This window comes from Microtus pennsylvanicus, chromosome 9 (genome assembly GCF_037038515.1).
Source record: "Microtus pennsylvanicus isolate mMicPen1 chromosome 9, mMicPen1.hap1, whole genome shotgun sequence".
NCBI classification, from domain to species: Eukaryota; Metazoa; Chordata; class Mammalia; order Rodentia; family Cricetidae; genus Microtus; species Microtus pennsylvanicus.
Genome location: NC_134587.1, coordinates 75,556,270 through 75,583,050, shown reverse-complemented (window position 1 = coordinate 75,583,050; position 26,781 = coordinate 75,556,270). Strand labels below are relative to the sequence as shown.

General features: G+C 47.1%; 1 protein-coding gene across 5 annotated transcripts in view; it reads left to right on the top strand.

The window, feature by feature from the left end:
• Positions 1-7,073: 7,073 nt before the first annotated feature.
• Positions 7,074-26,781, top strand: part of Rbpms (RNA binding protein, mRNA processing factor) — a 143,344-nt gene continuing 123,636 nt past the window's right edge. For 3 of the 5 annotated variants that reach the window (XR_012911855.1, XR_012911853.1, XM_075986516.1), the window contains exon 1: positions 7,074-7,458. Coding sequence is in view for 2 of the 5 variants with exons in the window: in XM_075986516.1 (XP_075842631.1) it covers positions 7,393-7,458 (66 nt within the window). In the remaining 3 variants the exon portion in view is untranslated. The remainder of the gene's footprint in view (positions 7,459-26,781) is intronic. The other 2 variants (XR_012911854.1, XM_075986515.1) reach the window with 1 other exon arrangement.

Genomic DNA, 26,781 nt, shown 5'->3' with positions numbered 1-26,781 from the left:
TGGCTCAGAGGGTGAGAGCATTGCCTGCTCTTCCAAAGGTCCTGAGTTCAATTCCCAGCAACCACATGGTGGCTCACAGCCATCTGTAATGAGGTCTGGTGCCCTCTTCTGGCCTGCAGGCATACATAGAAGGAATGCTGTATACATAATAAATAAATAAATAAATAAATAAATATTTTAAAATAATAAAAAAAGGTGGACTCTGAAGTTGCTTCTCATTATGAACAGTCTCTACTCCAATGTGCACTCAGAGAGAACCTTAAGAAGCCTGGAGGTGGTAGTGCACACCTTTGACCCCAGAACTTGGGAGGTAGAAGCAGTAGAAGCAGGTGGATCTCTGCATTTGAGGCCAGCCTGGTCTACAGAGTGAGTTGCAGGACAGCCAGGGCAACACAAAGAGACCCTCTCTTGAAAAAAAAAAAACAACAAAAAAAGCAAAGTTAAAATGCCATAGCATAACATCTTATTATTTAAATCCCTCTTGTAAACAAAACCCATAATCTTGTTTCTTTTCAAAACAGACCATTTCTTGCCTTGGACACATTAGTCTGATAAGGGGTAACACCCCTTAGGTCGCAGGGCCCTTACTGTCTAGTTGACAAGGGATCTGTGTGACACAGACATGAGCCGTATGTTTTGGTCAGTGATGGACCACATTTATGACTGTGGTCTGTAGCTGCGTGTTTATATATGCATATTTATATGCCTGTTTATATGGTGACAAAATCACCTACAGATGCACTGGACAGGATCTATTGAAACTCAAATCTACCACCCTAAACCTTTTAAAGTATCCACTCACCTTGCCTAACAGGTTACCCCAATACTTGATTAAGCCTCTCAGTTTCTGTTAGTAAGGAGTGTGGGCATTGTTTGCCTGTATATATTTACCTCAGGGCCCCAAGGCTGAACTAAGTGTCAGCCGTGGTGACCAGCCTATGGTGTTGATTTGGTCATCCTTCCCACTATTAACCCCACAAAATTCACTTCCATCCCATGTGCAAAATATGAATACATCCCTTCCCATCCTGATAGCATTTAAAGTGTTGCTTAATTCACCTCAGCAACAGCTTTGTCATACATAAACCATGGAAATCCGATGTGGCTACGCTCCTTCCTGAGGTAAAATTTCAATCTACCTGCAGGCCTGGAAAACTGGGTAAATTATATGCTTCTAAAACACAACGGCTGGAGAGCAGATAAAGACATTCTTCATTCCAAAAGAGAGAAACAGGACGGATGAAAGGGGTGACGGGATGCAAGCAAGTTCAAATATCAAATGCTATGATGGCTTAAATCATCCTGCTGGGAGCAGGGACGCGGCTCAGGCTGGGATGGACTTGCCTGGAAGGCACGAAGCACCGAGTTCAGTCCCCAGCTTCACAGGGAACTGGGTGTGGCGGCATACCCTATAACCCAGTACTCAGGAGGTGGAGGCAGGGGGATCAGAAGGTCAAGGTTCGTTCTAGGAAACAAGTGATGTTCAAGGCTAGCCTGGGCTACAGGAGATCCTAGAGTAGCCAAGTGTGGTGGCATACAGATACTTTCATCTTATTAAGTGAGGAGAAGGGTGGATTTATGTGAGTTCAAGGCCAGCCTGGTGGACGGAATAACGGAGTTTTAGGACAGCTAAGCTACGTTGTGAGACCCTGCTTAGAAAACCAAAACAAGCTGGACAGTGGTGTCACACACCTTTTGGGAGACAGAGGCAGGGGAATCTCTGTGAGTTTGAGGCCAGCCTGCTCTACAGTGTTCTAGTAGGCTACACAGAAAAACATTGTCTGAAAAAAAAAAAAAGAAAACAATAATCCTATCTGTTCTATGATGATCTGCCTTACTGACCAAGGGGGTAGTGGTTCAGCCTTCTGGAGACCCTGGAGTCCAGTTTTGTCATAGGTTCTATCTGTTCAGCTCTGGAGAGCCCACTAGAGTGATTTTCTGTAAGGGCCCATCAGACAGCTCCATCAGTGGTCCTCCCCACCATAGTCTGTTTCATCCCTCAGCCCACACAGCTCCGATGACCTGTGAATTGCCTTTGGGACGGGTCTCTGTCTTCCTTTTATTTTTAATGTTGATTTACTATTACAGGGTCTCACTATATAACCCTGGTTGGCCTGAACCTGTGAATTACCTTCTAAGTCTTTCTTCCTATTTTACTTTATTTATCATTTATTTCATTTTTATGTTTTACTTATCATTTATGTTCCTTTGTTTGAGACACGGTCTCACTATGCAGCCCTAGCAGCCTGAGTTCATCAAGAAAATGATGCTGGTCTTTCACGTGCCTGAACCTGCTAGAATTAAAAGTGTGTGCGACCATGCCCAGCCCCTTGGTTTGTTTTTATTGTCCTTCTTTGTTTTGGGAGACAGGGCATAGGGAACCCCATTCTTTTGCAAAAGGACTATAGTACTAAAACTGTAGAAAACGCTCGGAAGGCAGAGGCAGGCAGATCTTTTTGAGTTTGAGGCCAGCCTGTTTTATACAGTGAGCTGCAGGCCTGCCAGGTCTACAGAGTGAAACCCTGCCTCAAAACAAAACAGAAACATAGAAAACAAAGCCTTTCAGGTTGCTGTAGGGCTGCTCAGCTAGCTTGTGTCAGCTGCCTCTTCCAGAACGGATAACTAACTAAGTAAACAAACAAACAAACAAAACCTTGCCATCCTTTCAGCTTCTATCTAGAAATCGCCACAGCCAGATCCACAGGCTCCTTAGGTGTTGTTTCTCTTTCCTGTGACAATCAGCTAATTGAACTAATTGTTTTTCCAGTACCTAAATCAGATGCAGCCTGCAGAGTGCTATGCTGGCCCTCGAATAGTGTTTTTTGTTAACAGACTCAAGAAGGGGAACCTCTTCCTATTTCCACCCCTAGTGCCACCCTGAAGCCTTAAATTGCCTTGGTTTTGTTTTATAGCAGGACTTGTGGCTATGCGATTGTATTTCTTTGTTTAATGCTGTTTTAAAGCCACCTAAATCTTAGTGGTATTATACAACAGAATTCACTTAAAAATGTAATTACTACCAATTTTGTAATATGGGCAGCATTTGCTGGAGTTTTTTTTTTTTTTTTTTTTTTCGTTCTTCTGTTTGGCATCAATTGGGACAGCTCACCTGACTCTGGAGGATTCACTTCCAAGACAGTATGTTCACAAGGTTGACCCTCTCTGCTGAGAAACTGGCCGGAGCTGCAAGCTGGGAACCTGGTTTTATTCTTTGTCTGGTCCTGCTTGTGGCTGTTTATGTTTTGTGAAAATAGTGAGAGGGTTAGAGAACTATGGAGGTGGTAAAAAAAAAAAAGAGGGGATGCTGTAAAAGTATGAATATATCTAACACTACCAAAACATTTAAAGGGTTTAGATGATGGACTTTATATGTCATCTGCCACTATCAAAAAATAAAATAAAATAAAAATAAAAACAGCAGGGGTGGCGGTGGCGCTCACCTTTAATCCCAGCACTTGGGAGGCAGAGGCAGGCAGGATCTCAGAGTTCGAGGCCAGCCTGGTCTACAGAGTGAGCTCCAGGATGGCCAAGGCTACACAGAGAAACCCTGTCTCGGTCTCCAAAAACAAAAGAACAACAAAAACATCACAGAAGGAGGGTGGAGTGAACTGAGGAAGAGCGAGTTGTCAAGGATGAAAAAAAGGCCAATAGAGCTTTGGATCAACCAAGTCAGCAATCGCAACACACGGGGTGGATTCTGCAGCCTTCTGTAGTGCGGATACATAGCTCGGTGCATTGCCTATAGGTTCTTCGCACATCCCCCCCCCCCCCATCGACCTGTAATGCCTGCAATTCCCAGAGACAAACGTTTAAGACATAATTATGGGTTTAAATTTCTTACAGCAGCAAGCCTCCAAAGGAACGCTGCCAGCCTACCAGCGATGGGTAATGAAAAGTACAGGTGCACACAGTATTTCCCTTCACCCTGGTATGCAACCTTGCAGGCCAGGCAGAAACACAGGAGCGTGGTGGGCAGGTGAGAGGGCAAATGTCTCGGGGTCAATAGCCCAGTTCTTCCGGGATCTAAACTCCCTTTGTTGTCTTATCATTCTTAGCATGCCTGGCAACAATCGGCTGCCAAGGAGCTCTCAACTCTCGAAACTCCCGTCTTTGACTGAATATGTAACTCCCATCTTCTCCCCCCCTTCTCTCTTTCTCTACAGCCGTGACGTTTATAAATAGTGGAAGTCTGTTTACAGATTTTCCTTGGGTTTTGCTGTTAATACGTTACTTGGTTTTTCTTCCAAATAAGTACATACCATTGCTTGCCGAAAAGGATAGAAAATGAAAGCCCTTTCTTTCAGGCATATTATCTCATCCTCGAACCTTGTGCTGAGACTCCATGTCTGCTGTCTCTCAGTTTTATTGCCTGCTGTGTCAATACCATGGTGTGATTTTACCATCCATTTCTTTAATCTCTTTCTTCAGCCCTGTTGTGGGCGATGTCTCCATCTAGGCCACACCCTCCAAAATCAAATATTAATAATGACTCTGACTCTGTCTAGTGACCATGCTTACACCTTCAGGATTTTTTTTTGGGGGGGGGAGGGAGGGACAGGGTTCTCTGTGTAGCCCTGACTGTCCTGGATCTTACTCTGTAGACCAACAGGCTGGCTTGGAATTCAGAGATCTGTCTGTCTCTGCCTCCTAAATGCTGGGATTAAAGGCGACTGCCATCACTGTCTGTTTATTCATTATTAAAAATAACTGACGTCTATTATAATTCAGGCCCTGTCTAAACGCTGGGAACACCCAATGAAGATGCCAGACAAGGTTCCTCTCACAGGACTAAGTTTTCTTTTTCTTTCTTTCTTTCTTTCTTTCTTTCTTTCTTTCTTTCTTTCTTTCTTTTTTTAAATGTGTAGCCCAGGCTGGCCTCGAACTCGTGATCCTCCTGCCTCTGCCTCCTTCAGCAAATCCTACCGGCGTGCGCCACCACAACTGGCAGGACCAAGTTTTCTTATACAGAAGGCGCTAACTTTTAAACAAAAGTCAAAGTTCTGGTTTGGCTTCAGGACGAAAAAAAAAATCAGGTTTTAGTCTACATCTGAAATTAACCCACTTTTTCCAGGACAGGGATAAGAGACTTCCCCAGCTACTGCAACCACACCATAACCCACCTTCTTCTAAAAGGGCTCCGAGTGGAACCCATTTGTCATTTTTTTCTTGGGTCCTTACCAGGCTCCAGCAAAACAATGTCTCCCTGTGGAGTATATTCAGTAACAGGCAAGAATAGCCAAGGCAGGCAAAAGGCTGGGCCACCGAAGCCCACCCACTCGGCCATTGCTCAGGAAGACATTGCCCCCTCGTGGTTCCTCTTATAACTGAATGAAGAGCAGGCCGTGCAGAGGGCTGCCAACCAACACAATCAATAATAAATCAAAACACGGACAAAGTTTCTGATTAACTGTAGCTTTGCTCTTCTGACTTTTTCTCCCGCGGTCCCAAAGACTCTTGGTTCGTTTCCTCCCAGGAGGCACCTCGGTTACTGTAGAGAGCAATGGCATTATAACGGCAACTTGGAACATTATTTTCTTTTAGGAACTTTCCCACATCTCCAGAGTCCTTCAAAGAAAAAAAACTCAACTAAAACTTGTCTCACTTTGGATTTTCACGTCACAACGCCTTTAAAAGCCAAAGAAAAATGGTGCGTGTATCTTGCTTTTTTTTATAATTTGAACCAGGATTCAGCGATTATGTTGCCTTGGAGTTGTTTGGGGTATCTTGTCTCCACAACACCACTTTCAATGGCCTAAAGGCAGGGCCCTTATCTTCAGCTCCCACCCCACCCCCGCCTCCACCCCACCCCCACCCCCACCAGCTCTCAAAGCAGAGAGGGGTAAAGAATGTCGAGTGGGGAGAAAGAGATAAACAGTTAAACCAAGGCACAAATGAGAAACCGTGATTGGCGCGGCGTGCCAGACAAACTTCCTCGGAGAAAGAGAGCACAACCCATTGATACAGGGGGCGAGTAGGGGGGGGGGGAGGGGTTGTCTTAAATGTCCGTCCTTACCAGCCAAAGAAGTTTACAGGGTTTATTGTTGGAAAAGTCCAGTAGGACCAGGAAAATGGAAACTTCCTTAAGAATAATGCTAGCTTCCGCCTATTGTAAACCAACATTGTGCAAGAATGAATGCTAGGAGAGTAGGGTTGCGCTTGCCCCATCTACAATCTCTAAAATCCTGGGATATATATTCCCATTTTTCTGACTAGGAAACGGAAGCTGTGCGGTCATCCTGGTGTTGGGCAACTGCTTTGATACTGTCCTGACCTTTGAGGGGCAGTGAGGGATCCTCAGCCAACAGATACCGAGTGCCTACTAGGCTCCAGGTAGCAGCCTACTTAAATAGTGGCGGGGGAGACAAAGATAAACAGGGCACGGTCTTGTATTCCAGGAAGGGGCTCCCCAAAGAGTGAAGTAAACAAAACGATTCCCGAACAGTCTGGTGCCGGCTGTGCGAGTCTGAACAGGGACCGCCGGAAGCCCTCGAGAGTCATAGCGGGCGAGGGGAAAAGGCTGGGGAGGGCTCGCCGGACTCCGGCACCAGCGGTGGGCTTGCCCAGCCGTGTCCTGCAAAAGCGGGGTTCGGTGGTGGGGTATGCCCCGTGCTTGTCACCTTTCGGCGCAGGAAGAACCGAGTCTCGTCGGGTACTGCCAAGGAGGGTGGGTTGAGGTGCACACCCGTCGTGGAAAGCAAGCAAACAAAAGTTGCACGCCCCAGTCTCCGGCCCCCCCACACCTCCGCCCCCCCCCCTCCAGCAGGCTCGGTTCCCCGCCCCGAGCCCCCACTCCAAGCCCACGCGCACCGCCCGCACGGACACCGAGGCCCCGGGGGCTGGAGAGAGAGGGCGGACCCGACCTTCCTCCCGCCGACCCCGCGGCCTCGTGGCCCGGGTGACATCCCCTCCCACCCCCCCCCCCCCGTCGAGCCGGGCCGTGGGGTCGACCGCTCCGCCCCGCGCTCCTCCTCCCGCAGGGGGCTTCGCGGTCCCGAACAGCGTCCCTCTGGGCTGCGGCCGGCCGCGCACGTCCAGGGAGGGCGGAGGGAGGAGGGGGAGGGGAGGGAGGGGAAGAGGAGGAGGGTGGAAGGCGAGAGAAAGCGCGCTGCGTGCGGCCCCGCTGCCCAGAGCCTGCCAGCAGCGCGCCCTCGGCGGCTCCGGTCCCAACCGCGCCCGCCGCCTCGCTTCCTCCGCCTCGGCCCCGTCCCGACTCCAGGGCTCGCCCGGCCTCTCGGAGGTCCCCACCCGCCCCGGCTCCCCACTGCGCCGCCCGGCTCCAGCCCCGCAGCTCGCTCGCTCGACCGCCCGGGGGAAGGTATCAAGCAAGCGGGCGAGCGCGCCCTCGCCTCAGCCCCGCGCCCCAGCCCCGCGCGGCGACGAAGGACCGGGAAGATGAACGGCGGAGGCAAAGCCGAGAAGGAAAACACCCCGAGCGAGGCCAACCTTCAGGAGGAGGAGGTACGGAGGGGGAGCCGGCTGGGAGTCTCGGGGCGCACGGGGTGGGGGCGCGCCAAGGGACGCGGCGTCCCGCGGGCGCGGGGCTGTGTCCACGCGCGTCCTCATGCCTCCCATTGCATAACTTTTTGAGGACTTTCCCGAGACTTTTGTAAGTAGAATGCTCAGCTTTGTCTACCCGGGCCGTTGAAAGCGGAATCGAGAGCTGACTCCCGGGTGACCTCGGATGATTGGGATCGGGGAGGGTCAAGATTTGGGTTCTGCGTCTGCTGCTAGAAATCTGAGGGAGGCATGGTCGAAGGAAAAAAAAACTCTGGGAAAGTTCTCGTTAAAAGCTACTTCCGACCCCAACTCCCTTCCCTCCCTTTCGGTGTTAAAAGTGCTGGGTGAAATATCTTCCTAGCTGAGACATTTTGGATTAATAGATAACTCATTAGCCGCATTCTTCTCCGATGAGTCGAAGACCCCTGCCGAACCTGGGCGAAGTGGATTGGGGGGTGGGGTGGGGTAGAATAACAAGGGCTAAAAGCTTTGGATTCCCCAAAGCAAAGGCGCACGGAGGGTTTTCATGGGGAAATCACAACTTTATGTGGCACACTTGGAGTGGTGATTAAAAACAATTTGCGCCTGTGGTGCGTTTCTTACTGAAAACACTCGAGTAATATGTGTGGATGGGGTGTGCATGGAACTAATGAGTTTGGTTGCTTTTGTGGCGTCCAGTCCTGACTTTATTCCTGCAGGTGGGTTTATTTGGAGGTCCCAAGAAACTGTATCCTTTTTAAGGTTTCCTAGAATTGAGTGAGCAGAAGCAGAAACTGCCCAACCCACTATAACGTAGAAAGTGTTCTTACAGGTAAATCACATCCTAATAAGGAGGGAGAACGCAACTCAAACTGACTCTAAAGCGGTTAGGATGGAGAGGCAATTGAGACACCGGGTGCAAATTAAGATACCGAGACTGAAACCAAACATAAGGGTTCCATCATCCGCCCATCTCTCTGACCTATGTGAACTATCCCTCTGGTAAAATGGGAACTGTTTAAATAGGGAAGACAGAAGAGACCTAAATTTATGCAAAACAGTGCAGAGTTTGGTTTTACCACAGTTGTAGGGAGGTGCACCTAAGAGAATTGAAGAAAGCTGACAATTGCCTCCCCACCTGAAGAAATTACCTCTTTTATAAGCAAGTATTGCTTTTGGAAGGTTCTGTTTATGCCGTTTTATGACAACAGCGCTGGGGAGCCAGCTGCGAGTTCCTGCCGCTCTTCACTCGATTTCCTGACAAGTTAAACATAAAAAAGTGATGCCCTCTTGCCTTTTGAGAAATTGCTGGGTTTCAAGCATGCTTTAGTGGACACAACAAGGTAACTCTTCAGATCAGCCCTATCTTTATCCCTGCTAAAAACCATCTTTCTTCCTTCATCCGGTTCAGAAAAATTGCAACTGGGAAAAAGCTCATAACAACAGTAAAAACACCAAAGTTTGGTCCTTTTAAAATGATTTTGGAACACAACAAAACCCCAGAGGGTTTTTTTTTTTTTTAAGGTTTTGGTAGATAACAATAGGCTTGTCTCCAAATCCCATACCCACTTGCCTAAAAATGATGGCAAGTCAGATTTTTCTCTTGATCCATCTTAGCTGCAGACGTTTCCTCTGGGTGATCATGTCTAGTAATGGACAGTGTTGGAGCAATCAGCTGCCTTATTTACCCTGTTGCACGAGAGTGTTCTTTGTCAGGTAAGAATGGCGTGTGATTCTGGGAGGTGTTTTATCTTTTTTAGTGAAATATTTGTTATTTAAGAAACGAGTGGAGGAGAAAGATTGCAGAGCTCAGGTTGTTCACAAGTGGGAGTGTGTAAAACACATACACCATGAGGAATGAGCTGTAGTTGTGTGCCCTTTTTTTTTCAGTACTAGGAGATGAACCCAGGACCACAGAGGTGCCAGGCAGCCACTCTGTCACTAGCCACTTTATATACGTTTTTGTTTAGAAATAGGGCCTCCCAGGTCACACAGTCAGGAGAGTCCTGGGACTAAAGGCATTTGCCTTCACACCTGGCTAGCATAATAGACAATCAGGGAAAGAAAATCTTGAGTGATCCAGGTAATTTTATCATAATTCTCTGTCCTTGTGTATATTTGGTTTTTGAAAACCTCTAGTTTTTAAATTAACAACCCTGAAAGCCACAAGTAAAACAAGTACAGTATTTTGGTGAGTCCCATTAATGTGCTTGTCATTATACAAAACCACAACACTGGACCCATTCCCTGCCCACCCAGGGGATCTGCACTGCTCAGATGCATTGAAAAGCCTCCGAGTGGACTCTAGGAAACAGAACACACACACACACATACACACACAAAATCTTGTATACATCATGAAGACAAGAGAAGAAAAATGTGCTTGCTGTAATTTCCGGTGGCTACTAAACCGAACTGGGAAAGTGAGTCCACCCCTCACTGAGAGAAAACAGTTTCTCATAGCTCACTGTGGGGTGTAGACTTTCTCCTCCTACATTGGAGAATTAATTCAAGGCTTCCTTCTTCCTTTCTACGTCTGAAAGCAGGTCCTCCTGACATCCAGTATGTTTTAACCCTGAGTCTCTATTAGAGACTAGTAGGCTCACGTGGATATAGTTGTGTAGACTGAAAAGTCCAGGATTTGAGGAAAAAAGGTTGTACATATTTTCTGTGGTTGAAAAGTTTTTTTGAGAATCTGTGCAGCTTTGTATAATATAGCACATAAAACCAAGAAGAGGAATTTTAAGATTTTTGAAGTCTGTATAAGAGAATAGAATACATCTGGCTTTCTAGTGTACCATGTATGCTCTCTGCAAGGACAGCCGATTGGCATTCTTCCTAGGACCTGAGAGTGGCAAGGGTTTTGTGTGTCTGTGCAGAGTGTTGGGCTGTTTCTTACATCACTTTTCAATTAAGGAAGTCATGCTGGCAGGAGGGTTGACCCGTTCAGAACCCAGCCTTGACTCCACAGCAAGGCTCTACTTTGAAGCAAAAGTTCTTAGTTGGGTGTGGTGATGATTCCTTCATTTTCTAAGTCTCTGAGACCAGTCTGAGGCCAAGCCTGGTCTATGTAGCAAGTTCTAGCCCAGCCAAGGGAGACACTTTCTCTAAACAAAAGTTAAAAAAAAAAAAGTTCTTAGAATGTGTCTCCAATTGTATGATCAGGTTTTATTAAAAGTTAATACGTATGTGAGTGATGATCTCATAATCTGTCTCGTAATCACTATCAGTAAGTTTGTGTTCAGACATAACCGTGACCCCATCCTACAGAACTTCATCAGCGAGTGATGTCCTTTTTGGAAATGAGAGGAACGTGTCATTTGGTTGTATTTTTAGTTACATTCATGCCTTCGGGCACTTTTTAGGTGGATCGCCTTATGCTGAAGCAGTTTAAAATTCATCTCGGTTCTGGGAAAGCAGTAATTAAATCAGAGAGGCAAGCATTGGCCGTGTTGCACCGTGGATTGAGATGTTTGGAGAAATCACATCAAGTCAGACCCTGAGAGGATCATGCAGTTTTTACTTCAGCTCTCCCAGAGTGCTTAGTTAGTATTTTGCCAAAGCATTGGGGTTGTAAGTTGTTGGATTTTTTTTTTTAACAGTTGGCATGGAGGAAAGGGAATGCCAGTGGTGTGGGCTAACCTCTGGTTCTCGTGGCACATCAAGATCTCCAGACACGGCCTCTGGAAGCTTCGATTGGCACAGTTTTGCACACTTCTGTGTTGCAAACCAAATCTAATATAGTGAACTTGTTTCAGTCGTGGAGCAGGAGTAGGTGACAGTGGTTTGGATGGAGATGTGACCTCATGGTAGAGAGATGTCCGAAGAGAACCACCAATGTGGCATGCATTTTAGGCTACTCTGCCAAAAGTGGTTTTCCAGTTTCTCTGCCTTGATGCTTTGGTTGAGGCGTCTTTTGTGGAGGCAGTGTCTCATACTGTTTCTGCCGGATTTAGTGTTAGAGCCATTAACTAGGGACAGGGTATCAGCAATGAAGTTAAGGGCTGTGGTTCTGTGGAGTTTTGGCAGGGGCCATCAAAACATGTTCTCCTCCTTTGATTTAGTACCTGCATTGTTAAGAGTTTACGCTAAGGAAATTGGGCGGTAATAAAGATTTCTTTCTAGGAGTTATGCTGGCGAAAATTCTCAAACTGTTCAACGAACGGGAATTTGCTGAGCAAATCATTAGAATTCCATAGGAATGTTAGACAGCCTTTAAAGGATACGTTTTTTTGAAATGTATATTTATTGCAGATTATTTTTGTGTATGTAATATATATGATAACAGTAGGCAGGTCTAGAAACTAAAAGTCTGAAGGCAGGGTCCCCGCAGGCCACTGCTTCCTGGAAAATCTTAAGAGCCAGGCTCCAGACATCCTGAGGACTAAGTTTTTGTTGAGCAAACAGGATTTTTTAAGTTTTAATACTTTTTTTAAATTTTGAGATTATAATATAATTACCTCATTTCCCTTTCCTCCCTCCGAACTCTCCCAAGTAACTCTTCCACTTTGCTTCTCAAGTTCTTTGAAAACGGTGTATGTAAAACTAGATATAACTACAGTGAATGTAATTGGTGGATTACATACAGGTCCTTGTGAATTGCTTTCTTTGGCATTTCCAAAATGGCTATGTGAGCCTTCTGGCTTTGAAGATTTTGTCAAACTCTTTTGTGATTCATGTAGGTGTAGCAAACCTTCAGGTTCGAGTTTGGTTTGGCTCAGGAGCCTGACTTGGGCAGGGCTCAGGCCTTTGCTGCTCCTCAGGGCCCTCAACATATCCTTTATCTCCATCTTCGTTTCTCCTGTCTCCTGTTAGTGATCTTCAGCTGCCCCCATGCTCTGACACCCTCTCTCAAGCCAGCATGATGCCGTGCAGCTGGGTCTCATGACGCCCCAGATCTGTCTGCCCAGCTCTGGCCACCACAGAAAAGTCCACACTTGACACTCGGGGCTGTTCTAATATGCCTCTGAGAACCCTTCTGCCCATTCCTTCCTCTGTTCTGGCCCAAGATGAGCCTCCCGCCCCCATCCATGGAGGCTTCCCCATGCCAGGCCCACGGCCACACACACTCTAAGTTTAGAATTTGGAATATGCACGGCGGCTACCTGCTTAATACTGAGAGTCCTACTAGAGATTTCAAAAGGTCGTGACCCCACCTATTGGGAAATGATCTTTCTCACCTGTAGCATCAATGGCACAGGTGAGTCCATCAGATAGATGCACTTACTCATCGCATGGAACTATTGGGTTCTCACCATTTGAACCTGGGTTCTCCCGTGGAACTCCTTTTTGACCCCGTCATGGTCTTTGCTAGGTGGAAGAGCAGGGAGCTCCCCGTTCCCAAACAGTCTGCTCTGTGTGACAGCCACTTTGGAATGTTTGTGTTCAGTTTCATTTGGCACCTTAGTGTCTGCCTGGGGGCAGGGGACGGGAATGCAAAGGTCCCTCTTGAACAGTACTTGCTTGGGTCAAAGAAAAAACTTAGGAAGGAATGAGAAGAATGAACCTTGACAGCTAGAGCACAAGTGGCTGGCGTAGTCCAGCGGCCTGGAAACCTGGTGAACCAAGTCTTCAAACTGATGCCATGTTGGTAAGATCCTACCCTTGCCGGACCCTGATGGCGCTGGGCTCGTAGAAGAATAATGGGCATGACTTTATGAACCCACAACTCCATCTTTAATATGCACCAGGAGAATATCTTAAACAACTTTAATGCCGTGTGTGTGTGTGGTGTCGGAGGTGAGGGATGCTTGATGTGACCTGCAACTTGAAGCTGACTGAGGGAGGGGTATGTGCTTGAATTTCTAAGAATAAAATTGCCCAGTTTGTGGTACAGAGTGAACTGCCAGAATCATTTCCCCTATGAGAATTTCAGGAATATTTTTATACACTTACTAAAGAAATAGTCATCACTAGTATTTATTTATTTATGTAGAAGAACTGGGTCTCTCATTGTGTAGACCAGGCTGGCCTTGAACTCACAGAGATCCTTGTGCCTCTGCCTCTGCTGAGATTAAAGCATAAGCCACTCTGCCTGGCCAATTACTGACTCCTTCCTGCTTGTTTTTTTTCTGTGCTGTATTACAAGTTAGGCACTGGACCACCTGTAACCATTTTTTTATCCTTACAAACTAATGTAGGGTCTCTCTCTCTCTCTCTCTCTCTCTCTCTCTCTCTCTCTCTCTCTCTCTCTCTCTCTCTCTCTCTCTCTCTCTCTGTGTGTGTGTGTCAGAGACACGGTCTTGCTGTGTAGACCAGGCTGGCCCAGCACACCGCATCCTCTCCTGTGTCAGCCTCTTGAGTGCTGGGATTACAGGTGTTTCCCACTACAGTCAGCTGGTGCAGGTGTTTGCGTGTCCCTTTTATGGACAGGCAACCGAGGCAGTGTGAAGTGTGGCCTGATTGACCAGTGCCATCAGGCGTAGACCCAGGAGAGGTGCTAGGAGCTAGGGGGAGACGCTTCCTCCTCTCCGTGTGTTTAATGGAGGGATGGCCGGGCACAAATTAACAAGTTTAATGAAGCGTGACAGCGAGGTTGAGGTGGTTTGAACTGGAAACAAGCCTGCTCCTGAGAGGGTGGTGAAGAAGAGGGCTGGTATTCAGCAGAATCCAAAGACTTTGACCTATGAGAAAGATCATGGGGGGGGGGGGGAGATGACAGGCAAGGAATCCACGCGGTGTGAACATTCAAGACTCCTTTATAGCCGGGCGATGGTGGCGCACGCCTTTAATCCCAGCACTCGGGAGGCAGAGGCAGGCGGATCTCTGTGAGTTCGAGACCAGCCTGGTCTACAGAGCTAGTTCCAGGACAGGCTCCAAAGCCACAGAGAAACCCTGCTCGAAAAACCAAAAAAAAAAAAAAAAAAAAAAAAAGACTCCTTTTGGGGAGGAATGGCTCATGGGAGCTCTTGCTTTCTGAGCTAGGAGAGGGGCGTCTGTCCTCTGCTGGAAGGCAAAGGGTGGACGTGCCGCACACAGATCTTCTTGTTCAGTATTTCAGGACATAAAGCCAGCATTGGAAGTATCCATGAGGCCCCTGAATCCATCTGAAGTGGGCTGGAGAGGAGATTAAGGGTTGACCTCAACACCTCTTTGGGTTCTCCGTTGGATGGTTGGTTTGTGGAAGTACAAATTGGGTATAGGGCAGGTAGGAGTGATGATGCTGAGTCTGGGGTGCACAGGATAAGCCAGATATTAAAATAGGATTTTTCAGAACAGTTCACAGATAGCTTGGTAATTGAAAATGCGCATCATGTGTATGAGTGTCTAGAAAATGGAATTCCAATCCCTGGGAAACCTTGTGATGAAAAGCCAGGAAAGAGAAAAGGCTTCTGGGGGAAGAGAGACTTGGAAGTTCTCATGGGGAAAGAACTAATTTTAATACATGAGCATGCATTACTTAGAAACTGCCTGATTATAATAGTATTTGCTGTCTTTATCAGCTGCGGGGGGGGAGGGAGAGGAGTTAGAAATATCTAGCTCTGTATAGTATTTCTCATGCTTTTCTGCTTTCATCAAAGTCCGAGGAGTTTGATTTTTCCCCTATATTATCCGTCAGTACCCAGACTTGCAGTTTTCTTTCCTTGAAGACCAGGCTTGAGTGGAGCATTGGCCGCCCAAGGTCGTGTGTTCTGCGGATCACGTTTTCCTTTTCGCTACTTGCCTGCAGGTGTTGTTTGGTACTCTGCTAAGGGTCCACTGAAAAGCAGTCCTGGAAAGGATCTTAGAGAAAGCTGTCAACAACAGGTGGTTGTATTTCAGCACCGTCTCCCCCCCCCCCCCCCCCCCCCCGCCACAGCCATTCTGATGCATATTAATGAATAGCAAAAAGGTGGAAGAAATGGCAGGAAGAGATGCAGCTCACACCGGGAAAGGAGGCCGGGATTTCAGCTTGTAAATGCAGTGTCATTGCGCCAATTTCAAAGGCAGTAGAAGTGCTTAGGCAGGCTGCTTTAATCCTGTCGGCATCTGGGATTTTGCTAAGGTGCAAGAAATCTGAGCTGCTCAGGATAGCGGTCTCTCTCGTCAAGGCTGGAACTCCCACCTTCAATTCATCCTTACTTTCCAGAAGTGAATGAACCTTACTGATGAGGGTCCTCTGATACTCCAAATTCCTTTATGTCACCTGGTAGATGATGCTGGCCGGTGGCCAGTGTGCTTCCAAGAGGAATCCTACAGACGATTTTCTCCTTTGGCTCTGCGGGATCTCGTTTTGTGCAAACTCCTCTTTGCCACCTCAAGGCTGGCATACTTGAGGCCGCTGGGGACAAGTGCAAACTGCGATCTTATTACTGAAGTAGCAGAATTTCCTTTATGCTGGGGGGGGGGGGTGCCTTGGAGGTGTCATTGTCTTACCCAGGTGGGAGTTACAAGACTGAGGATGTGTGAGCTTCCAGAGGCTTCTGTATTGACTGTCGTGTTCCTCCAGTCGGCATCATGTGATGGGGGAGGGCAAGACAGGACCCTCCCTTCCAGGCCCTTGATGTTAGGTGATTAGGGGCTAGCCTTGGTTGTCAGGGTAACCTATGGTTTCCACTTAGCCTGCTCCTCTCCGTTCTCTTAAGTTGAATTTCTACTTTACCCAGGATGACTGAGTACTTTTCCAGCAGTGAGCAGCAGAATTGCTAGAGCGAGTCATGCTCACAGTGGTTTGAATTTCCTTTCAACCTGAGGTGGTCAAGTGTGGGGGCACACACCCTTAATCCTGAGTTTGAAGCCAGTCTGGTCTACAGAGTGAGTTCCAGGACAGCCAGAGCTACACAGAGAAACCTGTCTCTGAAGAGGGGAAAAAGCATTTATGATTGTTCATGCTAAATGACTGAGCATTTATATAGCTAGTCCAAAGTGGACACTAGTCCACTGCGCCCCACCCCCTCATTTAAGATGCTGGCGTTCCTAATGGCCTAAACTATAGCCAAGTCTGCCCTTACCTATGGACCCTTTACCCACGTGCTGCTGAGATTACAGCTTTTTTTTTTTTTTTTTTTTTGGTCTGTGTAAGTGTGTGGTGCAAATGCCCTGCCTTTTAACAAAGGAGATGCTGTCATGCTGTGTTCAGGGATAGGAAAACTGAGGCACCCTGAGACGCTAAATTAATCTGTCTGAGTAGGTGGGTAGGAGCTTAAAAATGTCCCATGACTGGGGGCTGGAGAGGTGACTCAGGGTTTAAGAGCACTGACTGCTCTTCTGGAGGACCTGGGTTCAATTCCCAGCACCCCATGGTTGCTCACCACTGCCTGTGATTTAAGCCCAGGAGCTCAGATAGCTTCACACAGACACACATGCAGGCAAAACATCTGTGCACAGAAAATAAAAATACTTAAAAAAATTTCCCGAGTCACACAAGCTTCATGTGACTGGTTCTTTCTGGACCTCTGGCCCCGTCTCCTGGGAATCCCAATCTCATCTGATAAAGCTTTAGTACCTCGGATCCTCATTAGATATGCCCATTTGCCAGACTCCTTCCTGCCTGGTGCCAGCCAGTCTGCGTGCCTACAGGTTAGTCCTGACCTTTATCCTAGTCTCAGTGCGTGTCACCCAGAAAGAGACCTGTGACCGACAGGTTTAACGTAGCCCACGTTTCTACCATTATTTTCCAGATGGCATCTCTTGACATTTTCTGTGTGCTATTGGACTTGCTTACCTTGTACCCCTGATAGGCCTCTGGCAGAAGAAACTTTTCGTCTTATTTGATATCTTTAAAAACAAAAAAACCAAAAACCAAACCCAGAGCCTAGACCAATGCCTCGTGTTTGTTAGTGAAATGCTTACAAACCTGCCTTTCAGAGGCAGACATCTGCGTGATACCACATCATCATAGAGCCTCTCAGCAGTTTCCCGATTGTTTTCTTTCCCTATTTCTTGTCTTTTTAATTTTTTCCCCCCCAAAGGCATGGTCTCCCTATTATGGAATCCTGGCTGTCAGGGAACCCGAGAGATCCACTTATCTCTGTCTCCCCAGTGCTGGGAATCAAGGCCTGAGCAACCACGCCTGGCTGAGATTTAAGTTTTTCTGTCTTCCAGGTGGACATTTCTGATTCCCAGTCCCCCACTTGATTGCATCAGAAACTAGAATTATCATTTCACAACCTCCTGAGATTTTGCTCGGGTGGTATATGACTGATCCCTTGTGGGAGTTGGGGCAGACAGTCTTTTTGTACACTTAAAGGAATTCTTCCCTTACCGTCTAGTTAAACACAACTGCACTTAAACAGAAATGCCGGCGTGGCTGGAATGAAATGAATAATAGGAGAGACAGTCAGGTAAATTTTGCCAGGTGTGACATTGGCTTTGAGAGGGTTGTTACCACCTGGAGTTGTTGCTGAGCCTTTCGCGCCGTTTTAGCTTCCAAAGATACAAGTTCAGGGTCATTCTGGCTTTGGGTGGCTGGCACAGACTTTTAACACCTGGGTTCCAATGTGAAGGAATCCTTAGGGAGCTACCCCAGGCCACACCCACTTGTCTTCATAAACTTGGCTATTCCTCCGCTTTGTTTTTGCTTCTCATTGTGGAGCAGAACAGATAATATCTCAGGCCTAAAGAAATGTGCCTTGTCATTGGCTTATCATCAGATGGAAACCATCTGTTAATTGAGCAGAAAACGCCGGCCTTCGGATTGGCCTCGTTTGCACAGCACACCAAGTCCCAATCTGACCTGGTTGCGGGGGGGGAGGGGTTGTTGTCCTGCCCTGGCCATCCGTTGTCTGATAATCCCACAACCAAAGTTATATGTTCTTAGAAGTCAGCGCTTGGCCAGCCTGTCACTACCCTTCAATTTTATTATCTCATTTTCAATTTATTATCTCATTGTCCCCTGGGGGACAGAGGACAAGTCACTTAAGCCGTTTAGGGAAGCAGGCCTCCCTTCCCGTAACTAAACGGGAGTGATGGTACACACAGATGTTGCCTGCTGTGTGTCGTGAGTCCTATCTTTTCACTTTCTGTTTCTCAGCGGCGACACCGGATGCAGGAAAAGGCCCTTGCGGTCTAGTTGCAGAGACAGTTCTGGAGCCTTTTCAATGCAAACCCCTTAGGTTTTGTTTTTATTTGTTAAATTATTTTAATACAGCGAGGAAAAACCAGTGTGCCCTAGACTTGGGAATTTCTTTTTTGTTTTAGGGAAGTTTCTTACACCTGGATTGCCTACCTGCAGTGGTTTCATTTTTTTTTTGTTTTTAGTAAGCAAACCAGTGCTGAGATCTCCTAGGGAATTGGGCGTGACTCTGTGGGTGTGAGCCGGCTGCAGGAAATGACCTTCTGTAAACAAAAGGATTATTTAAGGCCCATCCTGAGTCTTTGTGCTTTGAGAGGGTTGTGCGGAAAACCAGAACTTGGAATCCCGGCTTAAGCTCTTCTCCTGGAGAGGGCAGTGAGGGGAGTGTCTGCCTGGTGAGCGGGCTCTACCTAGAGCACCAGTTCTCAGCCTTCCTAATGCCACCACCATTAAATACACTCCCTCGTGTTGTGGTGACCCCTCCCCAACCATACAGTTATTTTCTTGGTTCTTCATATGTGTAATTTTGCTGCTGTTGTGAGTTGTAATATAAATATTGACCCCCAACGATATGCAACCCCCAAAGGTGTAGCGCCTGGGAACCACTGCTCTCGTGCCAGAACACCAGGTAGTAGTACCCGCTGTGAGACCCCAAGAAAGAAAAGAGTGGGGTCTAGCAGCCCTTTAGGAGGGTAGGAAACCCCACGGAGGGAAAAAAGGCATGGGTTGCCGGTTGTCCAGAGGCATACATACCTAGTGTGTCATGTCGGGCTTCTAGCTTTTGCCTAAAAGCCCATGGAATGCTGAGCTGTAATCACAGCAGGAAAGGCAGACAAAAGGGTTCTCGCCAGGTGTGTCGGTAAAGACATCCTCCCAGCAGTGAGGAGGCTGAGGCAGGAGGTTGGCCATGACTGTGCGACCCTGTCTCTGTATAAATAAAGCCGGATCCGTTTCTTAATTTGAAGAGACTGTCATACAGTGGTGTCTGTACTAGCCAGTCTTTAAGCTAACAACGAAATAATTTGTAACCAGTGGGTTTCAGACCCTGGACCTCCTCTACTTGAAAGTTACTAGTCGGTTAGAGTCCATACAGTGGGGTCCTGGATTTAGGGTGCCAGCTAAGTAGTTGTGCCGTATCAGGATTGATTTATTTATTTGTTTAGCTGGTACAAATTCTTGCTGACTTGCAGCAATGAACTTTACCAGCACTTTTTTTTTTTTTAAAGGAGATCCCATTCCACTAGTAAGTAGAAACACACATTTTGCTCAAAGTGGGCTTGTGTTTTTCTTAGTTTTCGGCGGAAGAGAAAAACGCATCTTTGTAGAGGATGTTTTTTAGACTTTTGTTTTTTTAGTTGCTACGTTCAGGAGGCCAGCTGATAATGTTTTGTGTGGGCGGAGTATTTATTCCCCAGCAGCTAACAGTTAACGCAGCACTTTAAGGGCAGAGATAACACTAGAGCAGCCATTCCCATCTCAGTTCTACAGGGTTTTATTTGTGTGCTGAATGTGCCGGGAAGCTCTGTATTTTAAATGTGGGGCCCCGGGGCTGTTAAGAGAAAGGGAGCATTGGAAATTCAGTTCACAGGGGAAAGTTCTTCTTACTGACAAGTGTCTGAAGTATTGAAACATTTCCCAAGTTTTTTTTTTTTTGTTGTTGTTGTTCCTCGTCCCATCCCGTGTGCCCTGTGTCCCCTCCTCCCCCCCAGGGTTACTCTAAGAGACTACCCCATTGTCCTGGTCCTGGAACTTGCTTTGTAGATCATGCTGGCCTTGAACTCGTCCTACCCCGTGCCCTAAAGGCGGGTGTGAGGGCTTGAACCTAAAGCAGAAGTCGCTGACGCCTCTTCCACCAACCTGTAACCCCAGGCCTTTATACGTTTGAAAAACACTTAAAGAAAAGTGAACTGTAAGCGAGGGCCCAGCAAAACTGCCAAACCTGACCACACCATAGGGAGACAGAAGGGTTTATTGGGGATCAAACACACCAAGTTCTGGGCAGGAGGAAGAGCAGAAGGGTGGAGAAGCAGGCAGATTTTATGTGAGTCTGAGCTCACGAACAGTTGCAACTGACCCAGAAGTAGCTACCCTTGTCAGGGTAGTAGTCCTTAAAGGTTGGATGAGGGGGGGCGCTTTTGGTAAACAGAAACCCACCTTTATTAGGCTTGTTTACTTGATGACAGTCATTCAGTTTACTGAGCCAAAGTCCCGTTTATGACAAGACCAGCTCTGCCTTTTTGGGGTGCCCCTTTGGACCTAACAGAGGTGCATTTTGACCTGGGTCTACTTGGAAGCGGCCGTATACCGTGTATGTTAGGTGTATATGCTTTTTTTGTTGCTTTTGTTTTTTTCTTTTTTTTAAAATATTTATTTATTATGTATACAATATTCTGTCTGTGTGTATGCCTGAAGGCCAGAAGAGGGCACCAGACCTCATTACAGATGGTTGTGAGCCACCATGTGGTTGCTGGGAATTGAACTCAGGACCTTTGGAAGAGCAGGCAATGCTCTTAACCGCTGAGCCATCTCTCCAGCCCCTGCTTTTGTTTTTTTTCAAGACAGGATTTCTCCGTGTAGCCTTGGCTGTCCTGGAACTCAATCTGTCCTCGAACTCAGAGTTCTCTGCCTCCCAAGAGCTGGGAGTAAAGGCGCGTGTGACCATCGCCTGGCTGCTTGTCTTTATTTTTAAATGCATGATTAACATGACTTTAACTTGTAAAAAAGATGTGTCACAGTAGGGGGGGGTGGGGGGTAGGGGGGGTGGGGGGTGGGGGGTGGGGGAGGAGGGACCCACTCTCCAAGCTCCTTTGCCCTGTGCAGAGCAGAAGAATGAGGTGATTCGCCAGTAATTCCGTGCATTGACCATGGCACGTTGTCCTTGCAGGATGGAACAGAACAGTCAGAAGCAGCATGGATCACATAGGTTGCTTTGTAGGTGTACATGTTGAGCATAGCATTTGGTTCTGTCGGTGCTGCAGTGTGTAGCTCTGCACATCCATGGCACTATTGGTAAACCCAGAGTCAACATGAAAAGCCCTCCGCAGGGATGCTTGTCCTTTCCACGTTTTTAGCTACTCTAAGGTAAGCAAGTGTCTTGCCCATTGTGGGGCCAGTGTCTATTGCCATTCGGTCATAGTGTGCTCTGCCTGCTGACTCTTGGGAAGGAGAGAGGGAGAGATAGAGACAGAGACTGCCTTAAAAGGGAAGTAGAGTTAAAGTGCACAGCATATGGCTTTGGGATATGCTGTGAGCCTTCGATTTTGACAAAGATTTGTTCTTGTTTGCTTGACTACTGATCTACACCTGAAGCCCCATCCAAAATGTTAAATGCCACACCTGTTCGTTCCCGAAAACCTCGTGGGGGTGTCCCTGATTGGTTTTAGCCCACCTGTCACCAGCTAGATTATCTGGGAAGAGGAACCTGTGTTCCTCTATCTATGGGCCTGTGGGTCATTTTCTTTAGTAATGGTTGATGTGAGAGGGCCTGGACCGCTGGGGGCAGAGCCGCCCCTGATCAGGTGGTCCTGGGTGGTGTAAGGACAAATCGCAGTAAGCAGAATTCCTCCAGGATTCTACCTCAGTTCCAGCCTGGCTTCTCTGTCTACAGCTGTGTCCTAGTCTCTTCCTCCCAGCTGCAGCAGTGGGAACCGAGGCAAGACAAAGGTTGCTCGTCTTTTGTCATACCATGGGTCACTGCTGGCCGTGGGTGAGTCATCCTGTTGGTGTGACCTTGATAGAAATAAATGCGGGCTCTTCCCGTGTACAGGGAAAAGTAGACAGAGGTACAGCTTGACCCAGCCTCTGCATTCAGTCTAGTGCTGGCTTGGAGTCTCTACAAACTTCACAAGCATTCATTGTACTTGCCAAATTGAAATTGCACTCTATTCCCCGTAGAGCCTGCTGTAAATGCCCTCTCCACCTCCATATCACTGAGTCAATTTGAGCCCTACAATGTAGAGAATTTCTCTTGCACTGGGATATAAAGAGAAAGCCCAGAGGTAGTAGTGTCTCTTCCTAAACCGTTATGAAGCTCTCCAAGTGCCTCTCCTTTTCATCTTTGTATAATAAGAATTTATAGGAATTACTTCCACACGTGAGCCACTGTGAAGCAACATTCTGTGGATATTTTGTTTTGTTTTTGGGGAGAGGGTTTCTCTGTGTAACAGCCCCAGCTGTCCCAGAACTGGGTCTATAAACCAGGCTGGCCTTGAACTGAAAGAGATCCTCCTGCCTCTGCTTCCCAAGTTCTGGGATTAAAGGCATGAGCCACCACTGCCCAGCTTCTGTGGTTATTTTTGCTCTATAATTTATCTGATACTCAGGATTGACATTGTCAAGACCCAGAGGCCACTCATTCCTCATGTAATGGTACTTTGATATCACTAGGAAACGTTTTTCTCTTATTGACAGATGGAGTCTTTTGCATTCTCCAACCCTCTATGAAAATGTAGGAGGAAGGAAAAAGAGAAAAGAAAATTATAAGAGTGAGCCTGGTGGCTTATACCTATAATCCCAGCCCTCTGGGAACTGAGACAGGAAGACTGGGAATTTGAGGCCAGCCTGGTCTATTTACTTGAGACCCTGTCTGAGGAGAAGAGAGACAAGACAGAACACTGCTTTAGACAGAACACCACTTTAGGTTTGTCTACACACACATCTTTTTGTTTCTTTGTTTTTTGAGACAGGGTTTCCCTGTGTAACAGCTCTGGCTAGTCTTTGTAGACCAGGCTGGCCTCAAATTCACAGAGATCCTCCTGTCCTGCCTCCCCAGTGCTGGGGTTAAAGTGTGCACCACTACTACCCAGCTAATATGTACATTTTTATCTTTTATTTATTTATTTATTTTTCATATGTACATTTTTAACAAATAAAATCTGAGTGTTTGGATTGCTTTTCATTTAACATAGAGATGTGTTCATTACAGTGTCCAACAGGCTGTAATAACACTTCATTCTTAGCTGTAGGGGAACAATGTCACAGCAGGGAATCTGGATATTCAAAGGAATGGAAGAGAGGCTGCTGTCATCTCAGGCACAAGGAACTGGTTGCTTTTTGTCAGGTTTCTTTTTTTTTTTTTAATTTATTTATTTATTAAGTATACAGGCCAGAAGAGGGCACCAGATCTCATTACAGGTGGCTGTGAGCCACCATGTGGTTGCTGGGAATTGAACTCAGGACCTTTGGTAGAGCAGGCAGTGTTCTTAACCACTGAGCCATCTCTCCAGCCCTTTTTGTCAGATTTCTTTTTTTCTTTTTTCTTTTTTTTTTTTTTTTGATTTTTTGAGACAGTTTTTCTCTGTAGCTTTTGATTCCTGTCCTGTTTTTTTTCTTTTCTTTTTTTTTTTAAAGATTTATTTATTTATTATGTACACAGTGTTTGGCCTCCATGTATGCCCGCATGCCAGAAGAGGGCACCAGATCTCATTACAGATGGTTGTGAGCCACCATGTGGTTGCTGGGAATTGAACTCATGACCTCTGGAAGAGCAGTCGGTGCTCTTAACCTCTGAGCCATCTCTCCAGCCCCTTGATTCCTGTCCTGGAACTAGCTCTTGTAGACCAGGCTGGTCTTGAAATCACAGAGATCCGCCTGTCTCTGCCTCCCGAGTGCTGGGATTAAGCATGCGCCACCACCGCCCGGCTTTAGGTTTCTTTTTCGTTAGTCCTGGCTGTCCTTGAACTTGCTCTGGTAGACCAGGCTGGCCTCTGAATGAAAAGGAAAGGACACGAGTGTCCCTCGGTGTGGTGGAGGAGAAAGTTTGTTATAGATGTGTTGGAGAGCATAGCCAGAGGCAGGGACATCTGGGAGAGTCCAGAGTGGGCATGACCGGGTTGAGCTGGGCCATGCGGGGTGAGGGGGAGGGGAAGAGAGAAAGGGAACCAGGTGCTGCAGCCAGGAGGCCAAAGGTACAAAAGGGGCAGGGTCACCAGGATGTCTGGATTATATAAGGGAAGAGCCTTTGGGGGAAGGGTAGCCCAGTCCCCCGGGCTGGAGAGTTCAGGGTAGAGGGCAGGGTGTGTTGCGATCCATACCTGTGACAGGAACAGAGAGATGCTGGGAGAACCTAGCAGCCGGGTCCTCTTCCGTAGGTCGTAGGTACTTTAGTTGTTTGTCCCAGGGTTGAAACTTAACAGTCTCAAACTCGGAGATCCATCTCCCTTGCCGTCAGACTCCTGGGATTAAAGGCATGGGCCACCACTGCTCAGCTTTTGCCAAATTTCTTAATTCACCTCTGGCCAGAGGTCCTTCCCTGTGTCTTTGGATTTTAGCTTGTCAGCCTTCTTCAGCTGCCCTTTCTGTGTGGAAGACCTTTCCTCACCCATCCCCTTGGCCTGCTTCTCGGGTATTCTAGAGGCTTCTTAAACAACATGGCACCTGATTTCAGACCCAGCAGGGACAGCTCTGTGGCCACCTTTAAACTGCCAACTCAAAAGCGCCAGTTTGTGGTGGTGCATGCCTTTAATCTCAGTGTTCAAGAGGCAGAGGCTGGCCAGCCTGGTCTACAGGGCGAGTTCCAGGACAGCCAGAGCTACAGAGAGAAACCCTGTCTTGAAAAACCAAAAAACCTTCAAACTGTGCCATAGCCTGAATATGCTCTAGTGTGTTTAGCTCGCTCCTTATTATTGGGCATTGGCTTCTAGCCTTTTGGTGTAACTAGTTCTGTGTATGCTCCTGCTTAAAACGGTGCCTGTGCTCTTAAGTGATTTCCTTAGCTTGAAGTCTCAGAGATGGAATTTCTGGGTCAAAGAGCATGCATTTTTGAAAAGACATTTGATGTTTATTGCCAAGTCTTCTTTTGAAATGCAGCACCGAGTACTCCCACCAAGAGCATCACAGGCCTGGTTTCCTGCATCCCCTGCCCCTGAAATTTAAAGGGCCATGCTAAACCGCCTCCTTGCACGACATCGTGTTTGTTCTGTGACACCCGGTCCGTCTTTCCCTGCTCATGACTGGTGTGCAGTACAATGTGTGCTTTCCCCCCCACCCCCCTCTCAAAGCATTGCCTGTGTGCTTCTAACACCGAGGCAAGTACTGCCTCAGTTAGCACATAGCGGTAATTTCTGGGGACACAAAGAGAAGTGTTGGTTCTGTGATGTGTACGAGGGACTTGATGTGTTTTACTGGCTGCTCATGTGTGCTGATGGGCTCTGCTGTGCAATGTATGTGTGGCATTCCTTTTTAAACTTTATATACATCTATATGTATATATAAACATGGGTGTTTCGCCTGAACATATGTTTCTTAGGGTTTTATTGCTGTGAAGAGACACCATGACTGCAGCAACTCTTATAACTGAATATTTATTTTTTATTTATTTACTTATTTTTACCTTATGTGTGTTGGTGTTTTGCCTATATGCATGTCTGTATGAGGGTGTTAGGTCTTGGAATTACAGGGAGTTGTGAGTTGCCATGTGGGTGCTGGGAATTGAACCTAGGTCTTCTGGAGGAGCAGTCAGTTCAGTGCTCTTAATCACTGAGCCATCTCTCCAGTCCCAAATGAAAACATTTAATTGGGGGTGGCTCGCTTATAGTTTCAGTGGTTCAGTCCATTATTATCATGGCGGGAAGCATGGTGGCGTGCAGGCTGGAGAAGTAGGCAACAGGAAGTCAACTGAGACCCTGGGCGGTCTCCTGAGCATAGGAAATTTCAAAGTTTGCCCCCACAGTGACACACTTCCTCCAACAAGGCCATGCCCACTTCAACAAAGCCACTTTTTCTATTAGTGCCACTCCCTGTGAGGTTATGGGGGGCAATTACATTCAAACTACCACAGTATGTCTGTGTACCACATGTGTGCCTGGTACCCCTGGAGGTCAGAAGAAAGCATAGCCTCCTCTGGACTTGGAATTACAGGCAGGTATGAGATGCCATGTGGGTGCTGGAAATTAAAACTGGGTCTGAGCCTTTCTTTCTTCCCCTACCTTTTTTTGGGGGGAGGGGCAGGGGCTGGGGGTCAGGTTCTCTCTACATAGCCCTGACCGTCCTAGAACTCTATGTAGACAGGTTGACCTTAATTTCACAGACATCTTCCTGCCTCTGCCTCCTTAGTGTTAGATTAAAGGTGTGTCCGCCACTGACGGTCTTGCAGCATTGCTTGCGTCACCCCAGCGTTTGTCGGGTAAGCTCATGACATCTCCACCGAGGCCACTGTAACCATACTGGTTATATCTCAGCAGGGACACGTGTCTCAGGACCTGTGGGCTTGTCCTGGATCTTTTTATTTTCCAGGCACATAGTTGGTTTGCTCTTGGGTAGAAGACGGAGACAGTAATAGATATTTCTGGTCAGTGTGACCCACAGCTACTGAT